The sequence below is a fragment of the Microplitis demolitor genome, chromosome 6, assembly GCF_026212275.2.
Source record: "Microplitis demolitor isolate Queensland-Clemson2020A chromosome 6, iyMicDemo2.1a, whole genome shotgun sequence".
Lineage (NCBI taxonomy): Eukaryota > Metazoa > Arthropoda > Insecta > Hymenoptera > Braconidae > Microplitis > Microplitis demolitor.
Window position 1 is genome coordinate 7,795,284 of NC_068550.1, and position 12,197 is coordinate 7,807,480.

At 29.3% G+C, this 12,197-nt stretch overlaps 1 protein-coding gene across 3 annotated transcripts in view; it reads left to right on the top strand.

Annotated features, from left to right (window-relative positions):
• The first annotated feature begins 539 nt into the window (after positions 1-539).
• Positions 540-12,197, top strand: part of LOC103580558 (protein Wnt-7b) — a 54,965-nt gene continuing 43,307 nt past the window's right edge. For 2 of the 3 annotated variants that reach the window (XM_053739977.1, XM_053739978.1), the window contains exon 1: positions 8,417-9,114. In XM_053739977.1, coding sequence (XP_053595952.1) covers positions 9,038-9,114 — 77 coding nt within the window. In that variant the 5' untranslated portion in view covers positions 8,417-9,037. Of the gene's footprint in view, positions 780-8,416; positions 9,115-12,197 lie in introns of those variants that run through there. The other variant, XM_014439368.2, reaches the window with a different exon arrangement.

Sequence of the window (12,197 nt, forward strand, 5' to 3'; positions counted from 1 at the left end):
ACCAAAAATTCAGAGCCTGGGTTGCCGAATAACTTTACGATAAATACATTAATGCTAATGAGTTGCTAATTACAAACAAGCTAATTGCTTGATTTATCAAGGGCAGTTATTATGATAAGCTCTTGTTAGTACTCGGGTTGTTTATTTAAATACATCCATAAATTAATATGTTTTTTTTTTTTAGATTTTTCTTCCATAAATTTATTTATTTATGAATAATTCATCCAGCTTTCGGCAATCGGTTTAGTAATTTAACATTAAATTTTGTCTTTCACTTGACTAAAAATTATTTATATTTTTTTTTACAGCCACCAAAATCTAGATTATTCCTCATCCTCATACGTTTTATTATTATTATTATTTTTTTTTTTAAAGACCGATACGATGGTGGGCATTATCTTTACGACCTCGAAACCCAGGTCGTGAGCGCCTGCGCTGAGTTTAACAGAAAGGAGAAACCTGTTATCAGAGCAAGCTTATACCTGGGGCAATTATCATCATCATAGTGTTTTATTAATATTATTTATTTATTTCTTTTTTTTTTTCATTTAAATAAATTCACATAAATTAATCTAATTTTAATAAAAACTAACTATTGATAAAAATTAAGTAACAGAATAAAAATAAGAGATATATACATATATATGAGATTTTATATACATCTCAATTTACTAATGATTAATTTAATTGTGATAACTGAGTATGTAAATGAAGAGGATAGAAAGAAATGTGATGAAAAAAATCGGAATTGTGGTGATGATTCGCCGGTTATTTTTTCGGTAAGTTAGAATTTGTGTTTTTTTTTTCTTTTTTTCATTTTAGATATTAATAATATGAAATTAAAAATTTAATGATATATATATATATATATATATATATATATATATATATATATATATATATATATATATATATATATATATATATATATACACGTATATATATATATATATATATACACGTATATGTATTTATAAACGTATTTAAACTCACCTTGCAGGGGTCATTATATATTTCTTTATTTTTTTTCGAATAATTTGTAAAATTCTAAACATTTCTAGAATTATTTGAAATAATTTAGACAATTTTATAACCAATTAAATTTTTTTTTTCACACACTGTAAAAAATTTGCGGAGTGAAGCGGATTAAATCCGGAGTGGATGACTGATTATTTATTCAATCACCTCGGAATAAAATTTACTCTGACGGGGAGTTTATTTTTTAATATTAAAACTCCGAACCGGCGTGAATGCGGATTGAAATAAAATCCAGATACTCCGAAATTACTCCGTTGAAAAGACAAACTCCTTATTTATTCGGTATACGAAATGTTTTTTTTTTAAACTCCGAAACTTCGAGTGACGGAAAAAAATTTAGATTGAAGAGAACCCGTAATTATTCCGAATTCACTCCCGATTTTTGCAGTGCATAGAGAAAAGTATTGGAGTTATTGTATTTTCTTACAAGAAATTACTCTATTGGAAATTTTCAATTTAACATATTTTCAGTGCAAAAATTTGAAGACTTCATTCAAAATCACTTTCTTAATCGAAGAATTCTGAACTCAGATCGAGATATCATAAACTTCTCTTTTGTTTGAAGAACTGGAAATAAATTTTGATTTTCTTCCCACGAGAAAATTAATCTTAAGTTCAAATATGACATTAATAATGTAATCATTTTTATTGATCTACTACTTACAAAAATATGATCTTTACAAATAAGTTAATTTTTTTTCGTGCATGTTGTAGATAATTTGCTTATTTCATCCCTGGGTATTTTTCAAAATTCTAGAGCTGAAAAGAGTTAGCCAGAAGTAATAGAATTATTTGATATTATCTGGATGTTTTTATAATTTTTTAGTCAATTTTATCATTTTTGTTTTCTAATATTTTTAGTATCAAAAACATATTTTTTTTCAATAATAGATAGTTTTTTAATTTTCTGGGTGTTTTTAAAGATTCTAGAACAAACTAAAGTACTTAACAGATGTATAACTTCCTAGAATCATTTTGATTACTTCGAAATTTTTTAGAGTATTTATAATCAATAAAAAATCATTTTTTCATGTTGTAGATTATTTTTAAAATTTTTTGTGTTTTCCGAAACGCTGGAGCTGAATAGAGTTAGTGAGAAGTTCTAGAACTATTTAAAATTGTTTGAACAGTTTTATAATTTTCTCGCATTTCGTGATTGTTTTTGAATTTTCCTCGATGTTGTTGAAAATTTTAGAGCTGGCTCAAGTATTTAAGATAGTTTTATAATATTCTAAAAAACTTTTAACAGTTTTTAATTTTTTCAAAGTGCTGCCTCGAGTTCTCTGAATTATTTAATACAATTTCACAATTTTCTAGAGTATTTTCAACAGTTTCATAATTTTCTGGACAGTTTTCAGTAATATCGACTTTTTTTCCGTTTCCGACAGTTTTTTCCAATTCCAAAAAATATTCACAAAAGTCCCAATCAGTCCTAATTTTTCAAAATACACATTTCCAAAAAATCAACTATTTTTTTTTAACTGACTGTCAGCATCTAGAACTTCTCTAGAATCTTTTAAAAATTTTATAAAACAATTTCTGTAAATAATTCAGTCCTTATAATTTATTTCGAAGTATTATACACTTTTATAACATTTATCGTGGCATTATGGTAAAAATAACTTATGAACAGCTCAATTTATATATATATGTGTGTGGGCACGTATCAAAATATTTAACGAGGATTAAAGTTCTAATCAGAAAGATACCACACCCAGATTATTTATTAATTTAATGCTGGCATTAATTACTCGCTCTCTCTGTTGCTACAAAATAATAAAAATTCACGGTAATATTTTTTCTTTAGTGTCTTTTAATTTTTTTTGCCTCGACGAAACGTTTAAGGACTTAAAGTCTCGCGATATTTTTATTGTTTATGATGATTATGTATTTTTTGTTGAACATTTGACTTGGGGTATCCATCGTCTTACGATACTTCTCATCATCTCTTTTTTCCATCGTCTTGCCCTCTTACCCCTCGTGTTACCCGTTCTTCTTTCAGGAGAACGTAACAATAGCCGCCCTCTAATTATCGAAAGACCGCGGCACTTTAAGAGTTCTTCGAGTCCATCTAAAGGATTCAGTTTCGTTCGCTCCTTTAAAATTGTTTCGCCTTTGCGGCTTATCCTCTTAAGATTACTTGAGAGCTGAGTAGAGAGTGTGGACTGTAGTAGAGTTGAGCTGAATCTTTTGAGTGATTCAGACCAGCGACTACGAAAATTTACAAACAAAAATAATCCCAAGCTAATATAGAAAGGATGGAAATTAGTCCTCCTCAGCTATTATTGGCATTAGGTCCAGGTCCAGGTCTTGGGTCTTGGGTCTATTGGGTCTTGGAGATGCTTCTACTCTTCAGCTCTACAGACTGTCATCTCAAGAGAATTTCAAAGAATACCAAGAATAATAAAATAATATTATTAAATAACAGAACAAACAAAATGGGCGGGACAGTATGTTTCTACTACTTGGTTACTTCCTATTAAACACATGACAACCCACGCAGATAAGATACCTTTTGCTGCTTTGCCGGCCAATCACTGACTCTCTACAGTGAATCCACGAGTCTATACCTCCTTCCATCCAAATCTTTAAGCTCGCGGAAACAGGATATGTAGGCGCCGTTTATATTTCCGTGTAGGAAATCCATTCAATTTTTATCCTTTATATTTTTTTGTTTAGTAATTTCTCTTGTCAATTTTCTTACAATTACTGTCAATAAATTTTTAACGTAGAATTTTATTTTATGGATTGAAATCTACGTTACAAATATCTGATGACTACAAATTGGAATTTCAAAAACTTAAAATGGCTGTAACTTTTTGATTTTCACATTTAAAGATTTTTTGTATTTAATCTTTTTTGTAGGCCATCAAATTTCCTACAAATTTTGCTTGAAACTTTTTTTTTGTGAAATCAAAATTTGAGAAGTGGAGTAACTTTTAAGTAAAACGTAATTTTGAATAAATATTAATAATGATCAAAATTTGAAAATGGCTATAAGTTTTTAAATTTTCATATTATCGATTTTTTATATCAGACCTATTTTGTAGCTCTTACAATCCTCTACAAGACTTGTCTGAAACATTTTTTCATGGAATTAAAATTTTCTAAAAAATAAGTTAACACAGACTAGACCCAAAAATCTCAACAAATGTCAAAAAATTAACCTCTTAAAATTATAATTAAGTCGATATAAAAAAAGCTTCAGTGAACCAAAAAATAAGTTTCTAAAATGACACTAATGTATATTTACAGTGGTCGAAAAAATCCAGAAATACTCTATTATGGTGTTCCTTCCTGTTTAACTCTAAAAATTTTTTCTTTTCTCATGTTTTTATTAGCAGTTTGTATTACTGGCAGATGTTTGCCACTTACAATGGAGCATTCTACAAGGGCTACTAGCCTGTTACAGCCTAATACGGTATTGTTGCCATGGTTCAAGATACAAAAGATTCGGGTAATCTCTTGGTTCTCTGTTTTTTTCTTTTATTTTCTTTCTTTTTTATGTCATCATCTAGAAATGAAGACCCTCTCAAGTATCTCTCTACTCTCTACTCTATATATACTTCGTCAAAAAGATACGCGAATTTCTTGTCTCAAATTTCAGTACAACAAAACTTTTCATCATCATCATCATCATCATCATCATCATCATTATCATCATTATAAATTCTTCATACATTGAAACATTTTATAGCCTGGATTAAGAGGAAAATTTAATAAAAAAAAAAAAAATATTAAAACAAATCTTTGGATCGCGTCTAACATTTTTATTGCTCAGAGGTTCATAAAGCCTTGTAATTGGCTGACGTATAAATAACGCAATCATAAAGCTAATAACGTCCCATTAAACCGGGTGTGCTGGATAATCGTAACTCGGAAATTCACGGCGGGCTGTAAAATCTTAAGATCCTCCCGCGTCATGGTTTTGATAAAGAAAAAAAAAATTAGAAAAATTTATTGAAACTGACGATTCAAAATAAAAAAAAAATTAAATGCCACCCAACTTAATTTTTTGGATTGTATGTATATACATTTATATATAAATTTTTTCATCAAGACATCATATGACAGGTCATAAAAAAATTTTATTGCGCAATATCATCCGGTAATCAAAAGACTATTTAATTGAAATATAGTTTTTAATCAACCGGTATCTTTTGTGTTTGACATTGTACACATACATATATATATATATATATAAATCATCAATTTTTTAGTTCATGTATAGACAGGCTTAAAATTTTTTTTTTTTTTTTTTTTAAATAAAATGTATGTGTAAATAATAAATATATAGACGACATACTGACATTTGGCGACGCTGCGCAACGAGACACGATTCCTGTTATTTGTTCCCGCAATTGGAATAAAAAATGCACCAAGGGAAATGGAGTACGCTGTCATGAATTGGCGGTCGTGTATATACGTTCACTACAACTGCCCAGACACGTTTCAAGTTCCAGCGTATATATATATATATATATATATATATATATATATATATATATATATTTATTGTATATATGGTGTATATGTCCTATCTCTTTCTTATTCTCTTGTATGTCCATTCAAATGAAGCAAGTTAACAATATCGACATGAATAACCTGAGTGTAAATAAAGAGTGTCCCGTCATTATTTTAAAACTCAGATAATAATAAATAATGGATTTAAATCCGATTGATTTTTATTATTTATTATTTATTAGGGCTATCGGATTTCTTTAGTGATATTATATATTATTTATTAATATTTTTTACAACGGATAATTATTTTAGAAAACATTTCGGAAGAACAAATAATAGGCCGATAGTGAATGAATGAATAAAATGGAGCATATGGGCCTTGAGAACTATAATTTTATATATATGTATATATATATTTGACGGGTGTCAAGCACCCTGTTATTTTTTAACTTGACATGGTTCTATTTTTATTATTATTTTCTTTTAGAGCCGTTAACTCTAATTAATAGGGTTCAGTTAAACAATTTACTTGAATTTTATTTTCACAAAATCCGAATTTACTGGAATTTTTATTCAATTTTATTTTACGCTTAAAAGCGATTGAAAAAACACTAAATTTAATGAAAGGGTTTGAAAAATTGACTAATTTTTCATAACGAATCTAAAATCTTTCGGACTAAATTTTCAAGCTGAAGTAAAAAAATTTTTTTTACATATCAGAGATAGTTAGAGTATTAAATTTTCTTAATAACTGATTAAATAACCCAATTTTTAAGTCAAAAAATTTTTAAATTAATCAAAATTGTATTTTTTCAAAATTACGTCTCTCCAAAATCTCAGAATATTCCTAAAATTTTGATTTTACAAAAAAAAAGACCAATTTTGCAACAAATTTCATTGTTTACAAAAAAGGTTCCTTATGAAAAATCTTCAAATTTAAAATTTGAAAAGTTGACTCGTTTCAATTGTCAATATTTTTAAATTTTCCAAAAAAAAACTTTAGGATTTGGCATCAAAAATTCCAACAATAATTTAGTAGAGAATCCCCCCCCCCTCCTCCTCCCTTATCCCGATAAAAAATTATATAAATCCATACGAAATTTTTTTCTGAATAAAAACTAAAAAAATTATAATTGAAAGTAAATTATACTTTTTTACACTACAGAGAGCTTCTACAAAAAAGTATGTTACGAATTAACACAATCTGATATCTAAAGAGAGTGAAGATTGAGGAAGAATCCAACAACCTGTCTAGAGAAATATAATTTTTATTTTTAAACAAAATCAAACATAACATTCCGGTTTTATGTGAAGAAATCATAACTATATACATATATGTATGTATATATTTCTATATATATGTATATTTATATACTAGATAAATAAAAAAGAGAAAGAATGACAGTCACTAGGTCATCGGACGTTTTATATCATTCTCCAAACTCGACTTGTTACATTTTATTTTCCCACAGCGATTATTCTCAAAAAAATATATATAATAAATAAAGTGTAGGTAAGTGACGTGTACGAATAGTAGCCTCGGGTGTACAATAATAAAAATAATAAATAAATTAAGAAATGAATGAATGATAAGAAATAAAAATAATAAGAAAAATGGGATTATTTATGCAGCAATAAAGCACGTCTCTTCCCTCCGATTGAAATACAAACCAACACTCTATATTGATATCCATGTACATCGCTACAGTTTTAACTCCACCCGCGATCAGGAGAATGAATCACCCAAGACGATAGCAATCGAATTCGCACAAGAATATCAGTCATCAGTCCGTGGGTGATTACGCAGGTTTGCCCCCCTGAGGATATTAAATCATACATTGTACTCGCGAACTCCGCTATCATTCAGTTTTAAACTTTTTATGCTCTCTCTACTCTCTAATAAAAAAAGAAAAATTAATTTTAATTTTAATGATCATCGTTTTTAAAATTAATACGTATTAACTTAAAATCAACGATTTTCGTTAAACTACGAAAGTTACACTAAAAGTGATTATGAACTTTTTTGTCCAGAATTAAATTTCCTAAAAAAAAGGTATCGTAATATTTTTTCTTAAACTCAATATTTAATGAGTTGTAATTAATAATTTAATTCAAATTAATTTTTTTTAAATATCTGGAGTCTTAATTTTAAATCATCAACTCCTGATAAACTATCAAAGTTACATAAAAAATGATCATTGACTTTTTTGTAGAGAATTAAATTTCCTACAAAAAAGGTGTCTTTATATTTTTTCTTAATCTCAATAGTTGATGAGTTGTGATTAAAAATAAAATGAAATGAAATTCTCATAAATATCTTGATGGTTAATTTCAAATCATCAATATTTTATAAATTATCAGTTAGATTAAAATTGAACATAAACTTTTTTCTAGAGATTAAAATTTTCTGAAAAGTAGTTTATTATAAATTTAAACGTAAACGCGATAGTTAAAGAGTTATCTTTATTCAAACACAAGTTTAAATATTATTTAATTATATCTTAGAAATAATAATAATAACAATAATAATAATAATAATAATAATAAAAAAGTAGATAAAATTATCATTATACCTGACGATCCCATCAGTCTAGTCCCATTACTCACGCGATCATCAACTCTGATCTTAATAAAAATGTCACGCCGAAATTTGACTCGACTAAATCCCTCTTCCCCCTCTCTTTCTAAAAATAAAATTCGTCTACCTAAAAATCGAGAAACGTAACATTAAAATTGCTAAAACTAATGCCAACATCATCATCATCATCATCATCAGCATCAATTCAACCAAGAAACAAGATCAACTGTCCCAGGCCTGAGAAAAAGAGACTCAGGAGAGTGGTTGGGACTTGATCCCAAAGGTATAGGTGGCCGCCGGCCGGGCCAGTCCATCGTGAAGCCTCCAGTCGTCCAAACGTGCTCCGTGCAACCGTTAAACTCCCCATGTGCCCCTGATACTTTGACACCGGCTCACCACTCATTCAAATCACCAGCTTATCACCACGCAGGTCACTTATACTTTTACTACCGTCAACACGACACCAATCACTCATTCGCTAACCCTCTGACCGTCACAATCTCAATTACTATTTATTTATTATTTTTTTAAATTTATCCTTATTTGTGAATTTGTGATTTTTTTATTTTACTCAAAATAATCAGTAATTTTTTTTTTTAACGTGGGTTTGATTTTTTAAAAATTACGAAATGTGAGTTGGCTTAAAAATAGTGTCAGTGTTTTTATAAAACAATTTATATATAGTATAATTAATTAGTGTCTACTTAACAGTTTTAACATTTAATTGGAATTTTTATTAATTGACATAATCAATTAACATGTGCGACGATAAATTTTAAAATCTTGGTTACGATTGCGTATTTTCCAACTTTCCAAACATACCACAAGTCCAAGTAATATATTATTTTGTGCCACTGAGATAAAATATATAGATATATAAATAAAATAATAATAACAATTAGAAACAAGGATATAATTGTTTGATGAAATCATTAATTAGTGATTGTGATGTAAGAGATGCGTCGCGGTGACATCGCGGTGATCGCGATTGCCCTCATAATTATTGGGCTAATTCAGGGCCCTAAAGAAACAAGGTAAGACTAGTGTAATTACTGCTAATAGACAAATAATTAATTAAAAAAAAAAAAAAAAAAAGAAAGATGTAAATTTTTGATGAGATAGTTTGGCGCCGATTTATTAGATCCTCGGGCTGGGTATCGCGAATTAAAAACGGAGATTGGGAAAAAAAGGCAGACGCAATTAGGTCCAGCCGTCGGACATGGGGACCACCTCGATCGACATCTCGTTTCGGAGGGAGATTTAGCTTTAGAAATTGTAGATCGATCGGCAGATATAAATACAGCCACTGTAAGTTAAAGACCGATCTTTCGATTCGGTTTAAATAATCGGTGATGTTTTAAATGAACGATTCATTCGAATGGTTGTTGATTCCATTGGAATCCATTGCGCAAGTTTGTTCGTTGGTTGGTTAGTTGGCCGCTAAATTTATAAGCTTTTTATATCGACTTTTAACAACTCAAGCATCTTGGGAATTCAACCATCGGTTTTATATTTTTTACCTCAGCAATTAATGATCCTCTAATTGATGGAATTCAAATTGATTTAATAATTATGTACATATATATATTTATAGATATTCGGGCAATGACTTTTGGCAAAAGTTATTACCTCAATAAGACACGATCGATTAAAAGATGAGTCCGATATTAGCTAAAAAATTAAATAATCAGGAACGAATTAATTATAATCCAATCTCTTTATCGAGGTCGGTATAATTATTTAATCAGTGTATCAAGGTTACTTGTTAATGTATTTGTAATGTTGGTATCTCTTGGACGGTTTTGTTTGCAATTTTTTTTTTTCGGTCCATCCTTAGACAGCACCGCTCGTTTATTGACTTTCCCACGATCTATTGGACAATACCACTCTGGCGGAAACAAAAAAACCTTAAAATTTATTGACATGACATGAATGTTTGGATTTTTTAAAAATCAACATGGACGTAGTTCGAGTTGCGTCTCAGTGCGTGTCGTATAGCAAACACGACGTGTCTCTTGGGTGATACTGGATCTGATTTCACGGCCTCAGGCCAAAGACTGATCGTTCTTTCATCTCTTTATTTTTTATTTTTTGCTCTTTCTTTTCAACATCTTGTTGATTATAAATATATATATTTATGTATATATATATTTGTTGGTAGTTGCAATACTACACGATCGATCTTGACTTAAAAATTTCTTAATCACTGAATCTAAAATCGCAAACTATAATAGTTATAGTTAGCAATTATATTTAAAAAAAAAAATAAATAAGTCGTCAATGTCAGTAATAAATCATTATATTATTGTATTGTAGTTGATGATGTTGATCATTTAAGTTTATATAAATTAGCTTTTGACTTTAACTGCTGCAGATTACTGGTTAGTTATTAGATTCTGTGTGTGTGTGAGAGTTTTGCAAGGTGATTCAATGTGTAGGGATGACAATTAGTTTCAGACTTATGTTATTTTAATAAGAAACGTTGTAAAAGAAGATCAATTAGTTTGAACCTAGAATTTTTTAATTTGAAGATATTAAAATGCGCGGTAAATTATAAAAATGAAGGAAAAATCTAAAAGTTAGAAATCATATAAAAATTTTGGATTAATTATTGGAAATACGACAAAAGTGCATTGATAAAGTTTTGTAGGAAATTTAATTCTCTTTAAAAAAGTTCATGTACATTTCTTACGTATCTGTGATAGTTTAACCAGAATTCGAATTTTAAATACAGTATCTATGAATTTGAAGAAGATGAACCTTTTCAAAAATTTTTGATTGTTAATATTGGCCAAACTATCAAAGATACAAAAAAAATGTATCGATACAGTTTTGTAGAAAATTTAATTCTCTATAAAAAAGTTCCTATACATTTTTACCATATCTCTGATATTTCACTCAGAAATTTTAATTTCAAATACTCGATCTCGAAATTCGGGCCCTAATCTCAAATTTTTGAATTAAAAATAAAAATTTTAGGTCAACTATTATAAATATGATAAAAATGTATCAAAATAATTTCATAGGGACTATTTTGTTCCAAATAATGTCCTGTACACTTTTTACATAACATAGATTTTAAAAAAATTCCATGTACCTGTGCGTATATATATTTATATATAATGATTGGATCATCAAGTAACTAAAGAGTTTGCGTCAACATCAATCACTAACTTCTGTCATCAAGATCCGAGCGAGCCAAGTGGTTCTTTGTAAGTACTCAGCTGAGAACAACAACAAAGACTTGACTCAAACTGATACCTATCCCCAGCATCCGAAAGACCAAAGACCAAAAATTCCTCGAGTTTATTATTTCGTCTGCTATATATATATATAGCTCATAAAAAATAAGGCCAAAAAATAAAGAAGGATACTTTTTCGTGTTCATCTCATCTCCTTTCTGGTTCCCATCTCGTTCTCCGATACTCCCACGATCTCAGGTGGTCCATTTTGGACAGCAATGCGTAGTTATACTACGGGTACTCTTTGAATAATTCGTGGGTGAGCACAATGAAGTAAATCGTCTCAACTACTCCTCCTACTCTACTCTTGCACGGTTGTTTCCGACCACCGGACAACTCTATTACCAACGTATTTGTGAAATAAATCACTGGGTCAGCGTGACGAAAAGAGGGATAATAAAAAAAAAAGTTTAAGTCAAGGCAAATCATCCGGAGAAAAGAAGGAATTCGTAAAGAAAAAGTTAAATATCTAAAGTCATTACTTATTTTCACGGTGAGATACTAATCCGTAAGATTTATATTGATTATTTAGTTGTCTCTTGCGAAAAATTTTATGTTTTTAGCGTAGTTGAATAGATTACGGAACAAGTAAATGAATAGAAGGGACAACTAACAGACTACTGGTTGAAATAAAGTTGCCGGGCCTCCTGGGGCGCGAAGCGGTAACAGACCATTGGATATATATATTTATATATATAGGATGTTGGCCGCATGACCGGGTCTGTTAGGTTGATGATGATGATGCTGCCGCGTGTTCTTCTCGTGTCTTCATCTCTTAAAGGTGGCACGTTAGCATTTATTAGCATGCTGGCGGTTTTACCGCTTGGGTGAATAAAATAAGTTAGATAGCTTTAGGTTACAGTGAAGTCGCCACC